This window comes from Bufo bufo, chromosome 7 (genome assembly GCF_905171765.1).
Source record: "Bufo bufo chromosome 7, aBufBuf1.1, whole genome shotgun sequence".
In the NCBI taxonomy this organism is placed as follows: Eukaryota; Metazoa; Chordata; class Amphibia; order Anura; family Bufonidae; genus Bufo; species Bufo bufo.
In genome coordinates, this window is record NC_053395.1 from 235,887,501 (window position 1) to 235,908,973 (window position 21,473).

Sequence of the window (21,473 nt, forward strand, 5' to 3'; positions counted from 1 at the left end):
GGGGGTCAGTGCCAGGCAGTTTGTGACTGGCAGGAGCCCCTCCACTAGGCACACTACCCCCATGGCGTCTCTGTAATAAGGTATACAGTAGTTAGTGATGGCACAAGTGGGGAGGTCAGTGCCAGGCGGTCTGTGACTGGCAGGGGCCCCTCCACTAGGCACACTACCCCCATGGCTTCTCTGTAATAAGGTATACAGTAGTTAGTGATGGCACAAGTGGGGGGGGTCAGTGCCAGGCGGTCTGTGACTGGCAGGAGCCCCCCCACTAGGCACACTACCCCCATGGCTTCTCTGTAATAAGGTATGCAGTAGTTAGTGATGGCACAAGTGGGGGGTCAGTGCCAGGCGGTCTGTGACTGGCAGGAGCCCCTCCACTAGGCACACTACCCCCATGGCTTCTCTGTAATAAGGTATGCAGTAGTTAGTGATGGCACAAGTGGGGGGTCAGTGCCAGGCGGTCTGTGACTGGCAGGAGCCCCTCCACTAGGCACACTACCCCCATGGCTTCTCTGTAATAAGGTATACAGTAGTTAGTGATGGCACAAGTGGGGGGGGTCAGTGCCAGGCGGTCTGTGACTGGCAGGAGCCCCCCCACTAGGCACACTACCCCCATGGCTTCTCTGTAATAAGGTATACAGTAGTTAGTGACGGCACAAGTGGGGGGTCAGTGCCAGGCGGTCTGTGACTGGCAGGGGCCCCTCCACTAGGCACACTACCCCCATGGCGTCTCTGTAATAAGGTATACAGTAGTTAGTGATGGCACAAGTGGGGAGGTCAGTGCCAGGCGGTCTGTGACTGGCAGGGGCCCCTCCACTAGGCACACTACCCCCATGGCTTCTCTGTAATAAGGTATACAGTAGTTAGTGATGGCACAAGTGGGGGGTCAGTGCCAGGCGGTCTGTGACTGGCAGGAGCCCCTCCACTAGGCACACTACCCCCATGGCTTCTCTGTAATAAGGTATACAGTAGTTAGTGATGGCACAAGTGGGGAGGTCAGTGCCAGGCGGTCTGTGACTGGCAGGAGCCCCTCCACTAGGCACACTACCCCCATGGCGTCTCTGTAATAAGGTATACAGTAGTTAGTGATGGCACAAGTGGGGAGGTCAGTGCCAGGCGGTCTGTGACTGGCAGGGGCCCCCCCACTAGGCACACTACCCCCATGGCTTCTCTGTAATAAGGTATACAGTAGTTAGTGACGGCACAAGTGGGGGGTCAGTGCCAGGCGGTCTGTGACTGGCAGGAGCCCCCCCACTAGGCACACTACCCCCATGGCTTCTCTGTAATAAGGTATACAGTAGTTAGTGATGGCACAAGTGGGGGGTCAGTGCCAGGCGGTCTGTGACTGGCAGGACCCCCCCACTAGGCACACTACCCCCATGGCTTCTCTGTAATAAGGTATACAGTAGTTAGTGATGGCACAAGTGGGGAGGTCAGTGCCAGGCGGTCTGTGACTGGCAGGAGCCCCTCCACTAGGCACACTACCCCCATGGCTTCTCTGTAATAAGGTATACAGTAGTTAGTGACGGCACAAGTGGGGGGTCAGTGCCAGGCGGTCTGTGACTGGCAGGACCCCCCCACTAGGCACACTACCCCCATGGCTTCTCTGTAATAAGGTATACAGTAGTTAGTGATGGCACAAGTGGGGGGGGTCAGTGCCAGGCGGTCTGTGACTGGCAGGACCCCCCCACTAGGCACACTACCCCCCATGGCTTCTCTGTAATAAGGTATACAGTAGTTAGTGATGGCACAAGTGGGGGGTCAGTGCCAGGCGGTCTGTGACTGGCAGGAGCCCCCCCACTAGGCACCCTACCCCCATGGCGTCTCTGTAATAAGGTATACAGTAGTTAGTGATGGCACAAGTGGGGGGGGGGGGGTCAGTGCCAGGCGGTCTGTGACTGGCAGGAGCCCCTCCACTAGGCACACTACCCCCATGGCTTCTCTGTAATAAGGTATACAGTAGTTAGTGACGGCACAAGTGGGGGGTCAGTGCCAGGCGGTCTGTGACTGGCAGGAGCCCCTCCACTAGGCACACTACCCCCATGGCTTCTCTGTAATAAGGTATACAGTAGTTAGTGACGGCACAAGTGGGGGGTCAGTGCCAGGCGGTCTGTGACTGGCAGGAGCCCCCCCCCCACTAGGCACACTACCCCCATGGCATCTCTGTAATAAGGTATACAGTAGTTAGTGATGGCACAAGTGGGGGGTCAGTGCCAGTCGGTCTGTGACTGGCAGGAGCCCCCTCCACTAGGCACACTACCCCCATGGCGTCTCTGTAATAAGGTATACAGTAGTTAGTGATGGCACAAGTGGGGGGTCAGTGCCAGTCGGTCTGTGACTGGCAGGAGCCCCCCCACTAGGCACACTACCCCCATGGCGTCTCTGTAATAAGGTATACAGTACTTAGTGACGGCACAAGTGGGGGGTCAGTGCCAGGCGGTCTGTGACTGGCAGGAGCCCCTCCACTAGGCACACTACCCCCATGGCTTCTCTGTAATAAGGTATACAGTAGTTAGTGATGGCACAAGTGGGGGGTCAGTGCCAGGCGGTCTGTGACTGGCAGGAGCCCCCCCACTAGGCACCCTACCCCCATGGCGTCTCTGTAATAAGGTATACAGTAGTTAGTGATGGCACAAGTGGGGGGGGGGGTCAGTGCCAGGCGGTCTGTGACTGGCAGGAGCCCCTCCACTAGGCACACTACCCCCCTGTGTATGTGAGCACTGACGGTGCGGCCCCTGTGTATGTGAGCGCTGACGGTGCGGCCCCTGTGTATGTGAGCGCTGACGGTGCGGCCCCTGTGTATGTGAGCGCTGACGGTGCGGCCCCTGTGTATGTGAGCGCTGACGGTGCGGCCCCCGTGTATGTGAGCGCTGACGGTGCGGACGTTGTGTATGTGAGCACTTACGGTGCGGCCCCTGTGTATGTGAGCGCTGACGGTGTGGCCCCTGTGTATCTGAGCGCTGACGGTGCGGCCCCTGTGTATGTGAGCGCTGACGGTGCGGCCCCTGTGTATGTAAGCGCTGCCGGTGCGGCCCCTGTGTATGTGAGCACTGACGGTGCGGCCCCTGTGTATGTGAGCACTGACGGTGCGGCCCCTGTGTATGTGAGCACTGACGGTGCGGCCCCTGTGTATGTGAGCACTGACGGTGCTGCCCCTGTGTATGTGAGCACTGACGGTGCGGCCCCCGTGTATGTGAGCGCTGACGGTGCGGCCCCCGTGTATGTGAGCGCTGACGGTGCGGCCCCCGTGTATGTGAGCGCTGACGGTGCGGCCCCCGTGTATGTGAGCGCTGACGGTGCGGCCCCCGTGTATGTGAGCACTGACGGTGCGGACGTTCTGTATGTGAGCGCTGACGGTGCCGCCCCTGTGTATGTGAGCACTGACGGTGCGGCCCCTGTGTATGTGAGCACTGACGGTGCGGACGTTCTGTATGTGAGCACTGACGGTGCGGCCCCTGTGTATGTGAGCGCTGACGGTGCTGCCCCTGTGTATGTGAGCACTGACGGTGCGGCCCCTGTGTATGTGAGCGCTGACGGTGCGGCCCCCGTGTATGTGAGCGCTGACGGTGCGGCCCCTGTGTATGTGAGCACTGACGGTGCGGCCCCTGTGTATCTGAGCGCTGACGGTGCGGCCCCTGTGTATGTGAGCACTGACGGTGCGGACGTTGTGTATGTGAACACTGACGGTGCGGCCCCTGTGTATGTGAGCGCTGACGGTGCGGCCCCTGTGTATGTGAGCGCTGACGGTGCGGACGTTCTGTATGTGAGCGCTGACGGTGCGGCCCCTGTGTATGTGAGCGCTGACGGTGCGGACGTTCTGTATGTGAGCGCTGACGGTGCGGCCCCTGTGTATGTGAGCGCTGACGGTGCGGCCCCTGTGTATGTGAGCACTGACGGTGCGGCCCCTGTGTATGTGAGCACTGACGGTGCGGCCCCTGTGTATGTGAGCTCTGACGGTGCGGCCCCTGTGTATGTGAGCGCTGACGGTGCGGCCCCTGTGTATGTGAGCGCTGACGGTGCGGCCCCTGTGTATGTGAGCGCTGACGGTGCGGCCCCTGTGTATGTGAGCGCTGACGGTGCGGCCCCTGTGTATGTGAGCGCTGACGGTGCGGCCCCTGTGTATGTGAGCGCTGACGGTGCGGCCCCTGTGTATGTGAGCGCTGACGGTGCGGCCCCTGTGTATGTGAGCGCTGACGGTGCGGCCCCTGTGTATGTGAGCGCTGACGGTGCGGCCCCTGTGTATGTGAGCGCTGACGGTGCGGCCCCTGTGTATGTGAGCGCTGACGGTGCGGCCCCTGTGTATGTGAGCTCTGACGGTGCGGCCCCTGTGTATGTGAGCGCTGACGGTGCGGCCCCTGTGTATGTGAACACTGACGGTGCGGCCCCTGTGTATGTGAGCACTGACGGTGCGGCCCCTGTGTATGTGAGCGCTGACGGTGCGGCCCCTGTGTATGTAAGCGCTGACGGTGCGGCCCCTGTGTATGTGAGCTCTGACGGTGCGGCCCCTGTGTATGTGAGCGCTGACGGTGCGGCCCCTGTGTATGTGAGCGCTGACGGTGCGGCCCCTGTGTATGTGAGCGCTGACGGTGCGGCCCCTGTGTATGTGAGCGCTGACGGTGCGGACGTTCTGTATGTGAGCGCTGACGGTGCGGCCCCTGTGTATGTGAGCGCTGACGGTGCGGCCCCTGTGTAAGTGAGCGCTGACGGTGCGGCCCCTGTGTATGTGAGCACTGACGGTGCGGCCCCTGTGTATGTGAGCACTGACGGTGCGGCCCCTGTGTATGTGAGCGCTGACTGTGCGGCCCCTGTGTATGTGAGCGCTGACGGTGTGGCCCCTGTGTATGTGAGCGCTGACGGTGCGGCCCCTGTGTATGTGAGCGCTGACGGTGCGGCCCCTGTGTATGTGAGCACTGACGGTGCAGCCCCTGTGTATGTGAGCGCTGACGGTGCGGCCCCTGTGTATGTGAGCTCTGACGGTGCGGCCCCTGTGTATGTGAGCGCTGACGGTGCGGCCCCTGTGTATGTGAGCGCTGACGGTGCGGCCCCTGTGTATGTGAGCGCTGACGGTGCGGCCCCTGTGTATGTGAGCGCTGACGGTGCGGCCTCCGTGTATGTGAGCGCTGACGGTGCGGCCCCTGTGTATGTGAGCGCTGACGGTGCGGCCCCTGTGTATGTGAGCGCTGACGGTGCGGCCCCTGTGTATGTGAGCGCTGACGGTGCGGCCCCTGTGTATTTGAGCGCTGACGGTGCGGACGTTGTGTATGTGAGCGCTGACGGTGCGGACGTTGTGTATGTGAGCTCTGACGGTGTGGCCCCTGTGTATGTGAGCGCTGACGGTGCGGCCCCTGTGTATGTGAGCGCTGACGGTGCGGCCCCTGTGTATGTGAGCGCTGACGGTGCGGCCCCTGTGTATGTGAGCGCTGACGGTGCGGCCCCTGTGTATGTGAGCACTGACGGTGCGGACGTTGTGTATGTGAACACTGACGGTGCGGCCCCTGTGTATGTGAGCGCTGACGGTGCGGCCCCTGTGTATGTGAGCACTGACGGTGCGGCCCCTGTGTATGTGAGCGCTGACGGTGTGGCCCCTGTGTATGTGAGCACTGACGGTGTGGCCCCTGTGTATGTGAGCACTGACGGTGCGGCCCCTGTGTATGTGAGCGCTGACGGTGCGGCCCCTGTGTATGTGAGCGCTGACGGTGCGGACGTTGTGTATGTGAGCTCTGACGGTGTGGTCCCTGTGTATGTGAGCGCTGACGGTGCGGCCCCTGTGTATGTGAGCGCTGACGGTGCGGCCCCTGTGTATGTGAGCGCTGACGGTGCGGCCCCTGTGTATGTGAGCGCTGACGGTGCGGCCCCTGTGTATGTGAGCGCTGACGGTGCGGCCCCTGTGTATGTGAGCGCTGACGGTGCGGCCCCTGTGTATGTGAGCGCTGACGGTGCGGCCCCTGTGTATGTGAGCGCTGACGGTGCGGCCCCTGTGTATGTGAGCGCTGACGGTGCGGCCCCTGTGTATGTGAGCGCTGACGGTGCGGCCCCTGTGTATGTGAGCGCTGACGGTGCGGCCCCTGTGTATGTGAGCGCTGACGGTGCGGCCCCTGTGTATGTGAGCGCTGACTGTGCGGCCCCTGTGTATGTGAGCGCTGACGGTGCGGCCCCTGTGTATGTGAGCGCTGACGGTGCGGCCCCTGTGTATGTGAGCGCTGACGGTGCGGCCCCCGTGTATGTGAGCGCTGACGGTGCGGCCCCCGTGTATGTGAGCGCTGACGGTGCGGCCCCTGTGTATTTGAGCGCTGACGGTGCGGCCCCTGTGTATGTGAGCGCTGACGGTGCGGCCCCTGTGTATGTGAGCGCTGACGGTGCGGCCCCTGTGTATGTGAGCGCTGACGGTGCGGCCCCTGTGTATGTGAGCACTGATGGTGCGGCCCCTGTGTATGTGAGCGCTGACGGTGTGGCCCCTGTGTATGTGAGCGCTGACTGAAGGATCCCGGGTCGGAGGGGCTGCAGATTCCGGGGTCTCCGGCGCCTCATGCCTCCTTCTCTCTCCTCAGTACATATTTCAGGAGTTCCACAAGCCTTTTTTCAGCACCTTTGCTAAGACCTCGATGTTCATCTTGTATTTGCTGGGATTCGTGGTCTGGCGGCCGTGGAGACAACAGTGCAGCAAACGCCTGCGAGGGAGAAGCTCTCTACTGGTGAGATGGTCTGCAGTTTTCCTGTGTACAGTAAATATCGGCACCCGATATTGGGACGGGGATGCGGAGTGCTCCCTGCTTCTACAGACACATTTCCTTCTCAGTTTGCAGATGCTGAAGGCTATTTCCCAGCATGCACCGCAGAAGGCACCGTGAATCACACCCTGGTAAGGGCGCAAGTCTGTGCTCCCATCTGTGGCACACATAACGGGGGATGCGTGTTCATGCCATGTACTTCTGCCCTCCACAGAGTGAACCTCTCTATGTTCCAGTCAAGTTCCATGACCTGCAGAATGAGAAGATCCTGACGTCCAATAAAAATGATAAATGTGAGTAAAATATTACACCCCCGTGTGCAGGTAGAGTGATATATTCTACCTCCAGATCTCATCTCCGGTAATCTAGTACATGTAACATGTGATATATTCTACATCCAGATCTCATCTCCGGTAATCTAGTACATGTAACGTGATCTATTCTACCTCCAGATCTCATCTCCGGTAATCTAGTACATGTAACGTGATATTACTATACACCCAGATCTCATCTCCGGTAATCTAGTACATCTAATATGTGATATACTCTACATCCAGATCTCATCTCCGGTAATCTAGTACATGTAACATGTGATATATTCTACATCCAGATCTCATCTCCGGTAATCTAGTACATGTAACATGTGATATATTCTACATCCAGATCTCATCTCCGGTAATCTAGTACATGTAACATGTGATATATTCTACATCCAGATCTCATCTCCGGTAATCTAGTACATGTAACATGTGATATATTCTACATCCAGATCTCATCTCCGGTAATCTAGTACATCTAATATGTGATATTACTATACACCCAGATCTCATCTCCGGTAATCTAGTACATGTAATATGTGATATATTCTACATCCAGATCTCATCTCCGGTAATCTAGTACATGTAATATGTGATATACTCTACATCCAGATCTCATCTCCGGTAATCTAGTACATGTAATATGTGATATATTCTACATCCAGATCTCATCTCCGGTAGTCTAATACATGTAACATGTGATATATTCTACATCCAGATCTCATCTCCGGTAATCTAGTACATGTAACATGTGATATATTCTACATCCAGATCTCATCTCCGGTAATCTAGTACATGTAACATGTGATATATTCTACATCCAGATCTCATCTCCGGTAATCTAGTACATGTAACATGTGATATATTCTACATCCAGATCTCATCTCCGGTAATCTAGTACATCTAATATGTGATATTACTATACACCCAGATCTCATCTCCGGTAATCTAGTACATGTAATATGTGATATATTCTACATCCAGATCTCATCTCCGGTAATCTAGTACATGTAATATGTGATATACTCTACATCCAGATCTCATCTCCGGTAATCTAGTACATGTAATATGTGATATATTCTACATCCAGATCTCATCTCCGGTAATCTAATACATGTAACATGTGATATACTCTACATCCAGATCTCATCTCCGGTAATCTAGTACATGTAACATGTGATATATTCTACATCCAGATCTCATCTCCGGTAATCTAGTACATGTAATATGTGATATATTCTACATCCAGATCTCATCTCCGGTAATCTAGTACATGTAATGTGTGATATATTCTACATCCAGATCTTATCTCCGGTAATCTAGTACATGTAACATGTGATATATTCTACATCCAGATCTCATCTCTGGTAATCTAGTACATGTAACGTGATCTATTCTACCTCCAGATCTCATCTCCGGTAATCTAATACATGTAACATGTGATATATTCTACCTCCAGATCTCATCTCTGATAATCTAGTACATGTAACGTGATCTATTTCACATCCAGATCTCATCTCCGGTAATCTAGTACATGTAACATGTGATATATTCTACCTCCAGATCTCATCTCTGATAATCTAGTACATGTAACGTGATCTATTTCACATCCAGATCTCATCTCCGGTAATCTAGTACATGTAACATGTGATATATTCTACATCCAGATCTCATCTCTGGTAATCTAGTACATGTAACGTGATATATTCTACATCCAGATCTCATCTCCGGTAATCTAGTACATGTAACGTGTGATATATTCTACATCCAGATCTCATCTCCGGTAATCTAGTACTTGTAACATGTGATATATTTTACATCCAGATCTCATCTCCGGTAATCTAGTAGATCTAATATGTGATATATTCTACATCCAGATCTTATCTCCGGTAATCTAGTACATGTAACATGTGATATATTTTACATCCAGATCTCATCTCCGGTAATCTAGTACATGTAACATGTGATATATTCTACATCCAGATCTCATCTCTGGTAATCTAGTACATGTAACGTGATCTATTCTACATCCAGATCTCATCTCCGGTAATCTAGTACATGTAATATGTGATATATTCTACATCGAGATCTCATCTCTGGTAATCTAGTACATGTAACGTGATCTATTCTACATCCAGATCTCATCTCCGGTAATCTAGTACATGTAACGTGATATATTCTACCTCCAGATCTCATCTCTGGTAATCTAGTACATCTAATATGTGATATATTCTACATCCAGATCTCATCTCCGGTAATCTAGTACATGTAACGTGATCTATTCTACATCCAGATCTCATCTCTGGTAATCTAGTACATGTAACGTGATATATTCTACATCCAGATCTCATCTCTGGTAATCTAGTACATGTAACGTGATATATTCTACCTCCAGATCTCATCTCTGGTAATCTAGTACATCTAATATGTGATATATTCTACATCCAGATCTCATCTCCGGTAATCTAGTACATATAACGTGATATATTCTACATCCAGATCTCATCTCCGGTAATCTAGTACATGTAACGTGTGATATATTCTACCTCCAGATCTCATCTCTGGTAATCTAGTACATGTAATATGTGATATATTCTACATCCAGATCTCATCTCCGGTAATCTAGTACATGTAATATGTGATATATTCTACATCCAGATCTCATCTCCGGTAATCTAGTACATGTAATATGTGATATACTCTACATCCAGATCTCATCTCCGGTAATCTAGTACATGTAATATGTGATATATTCTACATCCAGATCTCATCTCCGGTAATCTAATACATGTAACATGTGATATACTCTACATCCAGATCTCATCTCCGGTAATCTAGTACATGTAACATGTGATATATTCTACATCCAGATCTCATCTCCGGTAATCTAGTACATGTAATATGTGATATATTCTACATCCAGATCTCATCTCCGGTAATCTAGTACATGTAATGTGTGATATATTCTACATCCAGATCTTATCTCCGGTAATCTAGTACATGTAACATGTGATATATTCTACATCCAGATCTCATCTCTGGTAATCTAGTACATGTAACGTGATCTATTCTACCTCCAGATCTCATCTCCGGTAATCTAATACATGTAACATGTGATATATTCTACCTCCAGATCTCATCTCTGATAATCTAGTACATGTAACGTGATCTATTTCACATCCAGATCTCATCTCCGGTAATCTAGTACATGTAACGTGTGATATATTCTACCTCCAGATCTCATCTCCGGTAATCTAGTACATGTAACATGTGATATATTCTACATCCAGATCTCATCTCTGGTAATCTAGTACATGTAACGTGATATATTCTACATCCAGATCTCATCTCCGGTAATCTAGTACATGTAACGTGTGATATATTCTACATCCAGATCTCATCTCCGGTAATCTAGTACTTGTAACATGTGATATATTTTACATCCAGATCTCATCTCCGGTAATCTAGTAGATCTAATATGTGATATATTCTACATCCAGATCTTATCTCCGGTAATCTAGTACATGTAACATGTGATATATTTTACATCCAGATCTCATCTCCGGTAATCTAGTACATGTAACATGTGATATATTCTACATCCAGATCTCATCTCTGGTAATCTAGTACATGTAACGTGATCTATTCTACATCCAGATCTCATCTCCGGTAATCTAGTACATGTAATATGTGATATATTCTACATCGAGATCTCATCTCTGGTAATCTAGTACATGTAACGTGATCTATTCTACATCCAGATCTCATCTCCGGTAATCTAGTACATGTAACGTGATATATTCTACCTCCAGATCTCATCTCTGGTAATCTAGTACATCTAATATGTGATATATTCTACATCCAGATCTCATCTCCGGTAATCTAGTACATGTAACGTGATCTATTCTACATCCAGATCTCATCTCTGGTAATCTAGTACATGTAACGTGATATATTCTACATCCAGATCTCATCTCTGGTAATCTAGTACATATAACGTGATATATTCTACATCCAGATCTCATCTCCGGTAATCTAGTACATGTAACGTGTGATATATTCTACCTCCAGATCTCATCTCTGGTAATCTAGTACATGTAATATGTGATATATTCTACATCCAGATCTCATCTCCGGTAATCTAGTACATGTAATATGTGATATATTCTACATCCAGATCTCATCTCCGGTAATCTAGTACATGTAACATGTGATATATTCTACATCGAGATCTCATCTCCGGTAATCTAGTACATGTAATATGTGATATATTCTACATCCAGATTTCATCTCCGGTAATCTAGTACATGTAACATGATATATTATACATCCAGATCTCATCTCCGGTAATCTAGTGCATGTAATATGTGATATACTCTACATCCAGATCTCATCTCCGGTAATCTAGTACATGTAACATGTGATATACTCTACATCCAGATCTCATCTCCGGTAATCTAGTACATCTAATATGTGATATATTCTACATCGAGATCTCATCTCCGGTAATCTAGTACATGTAACATGTGATATATTTTACATCCAGATCTCATCTCCGGTAATCTAGTACATGTAACATGTGATATATTCTACATCGAGATCTCATCTCCGGTAATCTAGTACATGTAACATGTGATATATTTTACATCCAGATCTCATCTCCGGTAATCTAGTACATGTAACGTGATATATTCTACATCCAGATCTCATCTCCGGTAATCTAGTAAATCTAATATGTGATATACTCTACATCCAGGTCTCATCTCCGGTAATCTAGTACATGTAACATGTGATATATTCTACATCCAGATCTCATCTCCGGTAATCTAGTACATGTAACATGTGATATACTCCTCTACATCCAGATCTTATCTCCGGTAATCTAGTACATGTAACATGTGATATACTCTACATCCAGATCTCATCTCCGGTAATCTAGTACATGTAACATGTGATATATTCTACATCCAGATCTCATCTCCGGTAATCTAGTACATGTAATGTGTGATATATTCTACATCCAGATCTCATCTCCGGTAATCTAGTACATCTAATATGTGATATATTCTACATCCAGATCTCATCTCCGGTAATCTAGTACATGTAATGTGTGATATATTCTACATCCAGATCTCATCTCCGGTAATCTAGTACATCTAATATGTGATATACTCTACATCCAGATCTCATCTCCGGTAATCTAGTACATGTAATGTGTGATATATTCTACATCCAGATCTCATCTCCGGTAATCTAGTACATCTAATATGTGATATATTCTACATCCAGATCTCATCTCCGGTAATCTAGTACATCTAATATGTGATATACTCTACATCCAGATCTCATCTCCGGTAATCTAGTACATGTAATGTGTGATATATTCTACATCCAGATCTCATCTCCTGTAATCTAGTACATGTAGCGACTGATATATTCTACGTCCAGATCTCCTCTCCGGTAATCTAGTACATGTAAAATATATCACATGTTACATCCAGATCTCATCTCTGGTAATCTAGTACATGTAACATGTGATATTACTATACACCCAGATCTCATCTCCGGTAATCTAGTACATCTAATGTGTGATATACTCCTCTACATCCAGATCTCATCTCTGGTAATCTAGTACATCTAATATGTGATATACTCCTCTACATCCAGATCTTATCTCCGGTAATCTAGTACATGTAACATGTGATATACTCTACATCCAGATCTCATCTCCGGTAATCTAGTACATGTAACATGTGATATACTCTACATCCAGATCTCATCTCTGGTAATCTAGTACTCCTAATGTGTGATATACTCTACGTCCAGATCTCATCTCCGGTAATCTAGTACATGTAATATGTGATATATTCTACATCCAGATCTCATCTCCGGTAATCTAGTACATGTAACGTGTGATATATTCTACATCCAGATCTCATCTCCGGTAATCTAGTACATGTAACGTGATATATTCTACCTCCAGATCTCATCTCCGGTAATCTAGTACATGTAACGTGATATATTCTACATCCAGATCTCATCTCCGGTAATCTAGTACATGTAACGTGATATATTCTACATCCAGATCTCATCTCCGGTAATCTAGTACATGTAACATGTGATATATTTTACATCCAGATCTCATCTCCTGTAATCTAGTACATCTAACATGTGATATATTCTACATCCAGATCTCATCTCCGGTAATCTAGTACATGTAATATGTGATATATTCTACATCCAGATCTCATTTCCGGTAATCTAGTACATCTAATATGTGATATACTCTACATCCAGATCTCATCTCCGGTAATCTAGTACATGTAGCGACTGATATATTCTACGTCCAGATCTCCTCTCCGGTAATCTAGTACATGTAACATGTGATATATTTTACATCCAGATCTCATCTCCGGTAATCTAGTACATGTAATATGTGATATACTCTACATCCAGATCTCATCTCCGGTAATCTAGTACATGTAACATGTGATATATTTTACATCCAGATCTCATCTCCGGTAATCTAGTACATGTAACATGTGATATACTCTACGTCCAGATCTCATTTCCGGTAATCTAGTACATCTAATATGTGATATTACTATACACCCAGATCTCATCTCCGGTAATCTAGTACATCTAAGGCTACTTTCACACTAGCGTTCGGAGCGGGTCCGTCTGATGTTTCATCAGACGGATCCGCTCCTATAATGCAAACGCTTGCATCCGTTCAGAACGGATCCGTTTGCATAACTGTTTATTTCAGATCTGATTTTTCACTTCGGAAAACTCAGATCCGACAGTATATTCTAACACAGAGGCGTTCCCATGGTGATGGGGACGCTTCAAGTTAGAATATACTGAGAACTGTGTACATGACTGCCCCCTGCTGCCTGACAGATGCTGCCAGGCAGCAGGGGGCAGACCCCCCCCCCCTCCTGTATTTAACTTATTGGTGGCCAGTGCGGCCCCCCCTCCCCAGTATTAATTGTAACCAGTGCGGCCCCCCTCCCTCTATATTCATCGGTGGCCAGTGCGGATATTAAATATGACCAGTGCGGTCTCCCCCTCCCTCCCTCCCTCCCCAGTATTAAATATGAGCAGTGCGGTCTCCCCCTCCCTCCCTCCCCAGTATTAAATATGAGCAGTGCGGCCTCCCCCTCCCTCTATTCATTGGTGGCCAGTGCGGATTCAAAGTATTGTGATCAGTGCGGCCTCTCCTCTCCCCCCCCCCCCCCCCCCCCATCATTGGTGGCAGCGGAGAGTACCGATCGGAGTCCCAGTTTAAATCGCTGGGGCTCCGATCGGTTACCATGGCAGCCAAGACGCTATTGCAGTCTTGGCTGCCATGGTTACTTAGCAACAAATAGAATCATTATACTTACCTGAAGAGCTGCGATCTATGTGACCGGCCGGGAGCTCCTCCTACTGGTAAAGTGACAGGTCTGTGCGGCGCATTGCCTATAGACCTGTCACTTACCAGTAGGAGGAGCTCCCGGCCGGTCACATAGATCGCAGCTCTTCAGGTAAGTATAATGCTGCTATTTGTTGCTAAGTAACCATGGCAGCCAAGACTGCAATAGCGTCTTGGCTGCCATGGTAACCGATCGGAGCCCCAGCGATTTAAACTGGGACTCCGATCGGTACTCTCCGCTGCCACCAATGATGGGGGGGGGGGGGGGTCGAGAGGAGAGGCCGCACTGATCACAATACTTTGAATCCGCACTGGCCACCAATGAATAGAGGGAGGGGGAGGCCGCACTGCTCATATTTAATACTGGGGAGGGAGGGGGAGACCGCACTGCTCATATTTAATACTGGGGAGGGAGGGAGGGGGAGACCGCACTGGTCATATTTAATATCCGCACTGGCCACCGATGAATATAGAGGGAGGGGGGCCGCACTGGTTACAATTAATACTGGGGAGGGGGGGCCGCACTGGCCACCAATAAGTTAAATACAGGAGGGGGGGGGGGTCTGCCCCCTGCTGCCTGGCAGCACCTGCCAGGCAGCAGGGGGCAGTCATGTACACAGTTCTCAGTATATTCTAACTTGAAGCGTCCCCATCACTATGGGAACGCCTCTGTGTTAGAATATACTGTCGGATTTGAGTTTCACGATGTAACTCAAATCCGATGGTATATTCTAACATAGAGGCGTTCCCATGGTGATGGGGACGCTTCAAGTTAAAATATACCATCGTATTGGAGAAAACTCCGATCTGATGGTATAATCCTGACTTTACATTGAAAGTCAATGGGGGACGGATCCGTTTGAAATTGCACCATATTGTGTCAATGTCAAACGGATCCGTCCCCATTGACTTGCATTGTAAGTCTGGACGGATCCGTTTGGCTCCGCACGGCCAGGCGGACACGAAAACGCTGCAAGCTGCGTTCGGGTGTCTGCCAGCGGAGCGGAGGCCAAACGGTGCCAAACTGATGCATTCTGCGCGGATCCGCATCCACTCAGAATGCATTGGGGCAGTACAGATCCGTTCGGGGCCGCTTGTGTGAGAGCCTTCAAACGGAACTCACAAGCGGAGCCCCGAACGCTAGTGTGAAAGTAGCCTAATATGTGATATATTCTACATCCAGATCTCATCTCCGGTAATCTAGTACATGTAACATGTGATATATTTTACATCCAGGTCTCATCTCCGGTAATCTAGTACATCTAATATGTGATATATTCTACCTCCAGATCTCATCTCCGGTAATCTAGTACATGTAATGTGATATACTCTACATCCAGATCTCATCTCCGGTAATCTAGTACATGTAACATGTGATATACTCTACATCCAGGTCTCATCTCCGGTAATCTAGTACATGTAATATGTGATATATTCTACATCCAGATCTCATCTCCGGTAATCTAGTACATGTAACATGTGATATACTCTACATCCAGATCTCATCTCCGGTAATCTAGTACATGTAACATGTGATATATTTTACATCCAGGTCTCATCTCCGGTAATCTAGTACATGTAATATGTGATATATTCTACATCCAGATCTCATCTCCGGTAATCTAGTACATGTAACATGTGATATACTCTACATCCAGATCTCATCTCCGGTAATCTAGTACATGTAACATGTGATATATTTTACATCCAGGTCTCATCTCCGGTAATCTAGTACATCTAATATGTGATATATTCTACATCCAGATCTCATCTCCGGTAATCTAGTACATGTAATGTGTGATATATTCTACATCCAGATCTCATCTCCGGTAATCTAGTACATGTAACATGTGATATACTCTACATCCAGATCTCATCTCCGGTAATCTAGTACATGTAACATGTGATATATTTTACATCCAGGTCTCATCTCCGGTAATCTAGTACATCTAATATGTGATATATTCTACATCCAGATCTCATCTCCGGTAATCTAGTACATGTAATGTGATATACTCTACATCCAGATCTCATCTCCGGTAATCTAGTACATGTAACATGTGATATACTCTACATCCAGATCTCATCTCCGGTAATCTAGTACATGTAACATGTGATATACTCTACATCCAGATCTCATCTCCGGTAATCTAGTACATGTAACATGATATATTCTACATCCAGATCTCATCTCCGGTAATCTAGTACATGTAACATGATATATTCTACATCCAGATCTCATCTCCGGTAATCTAGTACATCTAATATGTGATACATTCTACATCCAGATCTCATCTCCGGTAATCTAGTACATGTAACATGTGATATATTCTACATCCAGATCTCATCTCCGGTAATCTAGTACATGTAACATGATATATTCTACATCCAGATCTCATCTCCGGTAATCTAGTACATGTAACATGTGATATATTCTACATCCAGATCTCATCTCCGGTAATCTAGTACATCTAATATGTGATATATTCTACATCCAGATCTCATTTCCGGTAATCTAGTACATCTAATATGTGATATACTCTACATCCAGATCTCATCTCCGGTAATCTAGTACATGTAGCGACTGATATACTCTACATCCAGATCTCATCTCTGGTAATCTAGTACATGTAACATGTGATATACTCTACGTCCAGATCTCATTTCCGGTAATCTAGTACATCTAATGTGTGATATACTCTACATCCAGATCTCATCTCCGGTAATCTAGTACATCTAATATGTGATATTACTATACACCCAGATCTCATCTCCGGTAATCTAGTACATGTAACGTGTGATATTACTATACACCCAGATCTCATCTCCGGTAATCTAGTACATGTAACATGTGATATATTCTACATCCAGATCTCATCTCCAGTAATCTAGTTCATGTAATATGTGATATATTCTACCTCCAGATCTCATCTCCGGTAATCTAGTACATGTAATATGTGATATATTCTACATCCAGATCTCATCTCCGGTAATCTAGTACATGTAACATGTGATATATTCTACATCGAGATCTCATCTCCGGTAATCTAGTACATGTAACATGTGATATATTTTACATCCAGATCTCATATCCGGTAATCTAGTACATGTAACGTGATATATTTTACATCCAGGTCTCATCTCCGGTAATCTAGTACATCTAATATGTGATATATTCTACATCCAGATCTCATCTCCGGTAATCTAGTACATGTAATGTGATATACTCTACATCCAGATCTCATCTCCGGTAATCTAGTACATGTAACATGTGATATACTCTACATCCAGATCTCATCTCCGGTAATCTAGTACATGTAACATGATATATTCTACATCCAGATCTCATCTCCGGTAATCTAGTACATGTAACATGATATATTCTACATCCAGATCTCATCTCCGGTAATCTAGTACATCTAATATGTGATATATTCTACATCCAGATCTCATCTCCGGTAATCTAGTACATGTAACATGTGATATATTCTACATCCAGATCTCATCTCCGGTAATCTAGTACATCTAATATGTGATATATTCTACATCCAGATCTCATTTCCGGTAATCTAGTTCATCTAATATGTGATATACTCTACATCCAGATCTCATCTCCGGTAATCTAGTACATGTAGCGACTGATATACTCTACATCCAGATCTCATCTCTGGTAATCTAGTACATGTAACATGTGATATACTCTACGTCCAGATCTCATTTCCGGTAATCTAGTACATCTAATATGTGATATTACTATACACCCAGATCTCATCTCCGGTAATCTAGTACATGTAACGTGTGATATTACTATACACCCAGATCTCATCTCCGGTAATCTAGTACATCTAATATGTGATATTACTATACACCCAGATCTCATCTCCGGTAATCTAGTACATGTAACGTGTGATATTACTATACACCCAGATCTCATCTCCGGTAATCTAGTACATCTAATATGTGATATATTCTACATCCAGATCTCATCTCCAGTAATCTAGTACATGTAATATGTGATATATTCTACATCCAGATCTCATCTCCGGTAATCTAGTACATGTAATATGTGATATATTCTACATCCAGATCTCATCTCCGGTAATCTAGTACATGTAACATGTGATATATTCTACATCGAGATCTCATCTCCGGTAATCTAGTACATGTAACATGTGATATATTCTACATCCAGATTTCATCTCCGGTAATCTAGTACATGTAATGTGTGATATATTCTACATCCAGATCTCATCTCCGGTAATCTAGTACATGTAACGTGATATATTCTACATCCAGATCTCATCTCCGGTAATCTAGTACATGTAACATGTGATATATTTTACATCCAGATCTCATCTCCGGTAATCTAGTACATCTAATATGTGATATATTCTACATCCAGATCTCATCTCCGGTAATCTAGTACATGTAATATGTGATATATTCTACATCCAGATCTCATCTCCGGTAATCTAGTACTTGTAACATGTGATATATTCTACATCCAGATCTCATCTCCGGTAATCTAGTACATGTAACATGTGATATATTCTACATCCAGATCTCATCTCTGGTAATCTAGTACATTTAACATGTGATATATTTTACATCCAGATCTCATCTCCTGTAATCTAGTACATGTAGCGACTGATATATTCTACGTCCAGATCTCATCTCTGGTAATCTAGTACATGTAACATGTGATATTACTATACACCCAGATCTCATCTCCGGTAATCTAGTACATCTAATGTGTGATATACTCCTCTACATCCAGATCTCATCTCCGGTAATCTAGTACATCTAATATGTGATATACTCCTCTACATCCAGATCTTATCTCCGGTAATCTAGTACATGTAACATGTGATATACTCTACGTCCAGATCTCATCTCGGGTAATCTAGTACATGTAAAGTGTGATATACTCTACATCCAGATCTCATCTCTGGTAATCTAGTACTCCTAATGTGTGATATACTCTACGTCCAGATCTCATCTCCGGTAATCTAGTACATGTAACGTGATATATTCTACATCCAGATCTCATCTCTGGTAATCTAGTACATGTAACATGTGATATATTCTACCTCCAGATCTCATCTCCGGTAATCTAGTACATCTAACATGTGATATATTCTACATCCAGATCTCATCTCCGGTAATCTAGTACATGTAATATGTGATATATTCTACATCCAGATCTCATCTCCGGTAATCTAGTACATGTAATATGTGATATATTCTACATCCAGATCTCATCTCCGGTAATCTAGTACATCTAATATGTGATATATTCTACATCCAAATCTCATCTCCGGTAATCTAGTACATGTAACATGTGATATATTCTACATCCAGATTTCATCTCCGGTAATCTAGTACATGTAACGTGATATATTCTACATCCAGATTTCATCTCCGGTAATCTAGTACATGTAATGTGTGATATATTCTACATCCAGATCTCATCTCTGGTAATCTAGTACATGTAACGTGATATATTCTACATCCAGATCTCATCTCCGGTAATCTAGTACATGTAACATGTGATATATTTTACATCCAGATCTCATCTCCGGTAATCTAGTACATCTAATATGTGATATATTCTACATCCAGATCTCATCTCCGTTAATCTAGTACATGTAATATGTGATATATTCTACATCCAGATCTCATCTCCGGTAATCTAGTACTTGTAACATGTGATATATTCTACATCCAGATCTCATCTCCGGTAATCTAGTACATGTAATGTGTGATATATTCTACATCCAGATCTCATCTCCGGTAATCTAGTACATGTAACGTGATATATTCTACATCCAGATCTCATCTCTGGTAATCTAGTACATTTTAACATGTGATATATTTTACATCCAGATCTCATCTCCTGTAATCTAGTACATGTAGCGACTGATATATTCTACGTCCAGATCTCCTCTCCGGTAATCTAGTACATGTAAAATATATCACATGTTACATCCAGATCTCATCTCTGGTAATCTAGTACATGTAACATGTGATATTACTATACACCCAGATCTCATCTCCGGTAATCTAGTACATCTAATATGTGATATACTCCTCTACATCCAGATCTTATCTCCGGTAATCTAGTACATGTAACATGTGATATACTCTACGTCCAGATCTCATCTCGGGTAATCTAGTACATGTAAAGTGTGATATACTCTACATCCAGATCTCATCTCTGGTAATCTAGTACTCCTAATGTGTGATATACTCTACGTCCAGATCTCATCTCCGGTAATCTAGTACATGTAACGTGATATATTCTACATCCAGATCTCATCTCTGGTAATCTAGTACATGTAACATGTGATATACTCTACATCCAGATCTCATCTCCGGTAATCTAGTACATGTAACGTGTGATATATTCTACATCCAGATCTCATCTCCGGTAATCTAGTACATGTAACATGTGATATATTCTACATCCAGATCTCATCTCCGGTAATCTAGTACATGTAACATGTGATATATTCTACATCCAGATCTCATCTCCGGTAATCTAGTACATCTAATATGTGATATATTCTACATCCAAATCTCATCTCCGGTAATCTAGTACATGTAACATGTGATATATTCTACATCCAGATTTCATCTCCGGTAATCTAGTACATGTAACATGTGATATATTCTACATCCAGATCTCATCTCCGGTAATCTAGTACATCTAATGTGTGATATATTCTACATCCAGATCTCATCTCCGGTAATCTAGTACATGTAACGTGATATATTCTACATCCAGATCTCATCTCCGGTAATCTAGTAAATCTAATATGTGATATACTCTACATCCAGATCTCATCTCCGGTAATCTAGTACATGTAACGTGATATATTCTACATCCAGATCTCATCTCCGGTAATCTAGTACATGTAACATGTGATATATTCTACCTCCAGATCTCATCTCCGGTAATCTAGTACATGTAACATGTGATATATTTTACATCCAGATCTCATCTCCGGTAAT

At 45.7% G+C, this 21,473-nt stretch overlaps 1 protein-coding gene across 2 annotated transcripts in view; it reads left to right on the forward strand.

The window, feature by feature from the left end:
- The window catches only part of SLC35F5 (solute carrier family 35 member F5), a 130,428-nt gene that overhangs the window by 42,657 nt on the left and 66,298 nt on the right, over nucleotides 1–21,473 (forward strand). For both annotated transcript variants that reach the window (XM_040441874.1, XM_040441875.1), the window contains exons 3-5: nucleotides 6,546–6,689; nucleotides 6,794–6,856; nucleotides 6,940–7,018. In XM_040441874.1, the coding sequence (XP_040297808.1) occupies nucleotides 6,546–6,689; nucleotides 6,794–6,856; nucleotides 6,940–7,018 (286 nt within the window). The remainder of the gene's footprint in view (nucleotides 1–6,545; nucleotides 6,690–6,793; nucleotides 6,857–6,939; nucleotides 7,019–21,473) is intronic.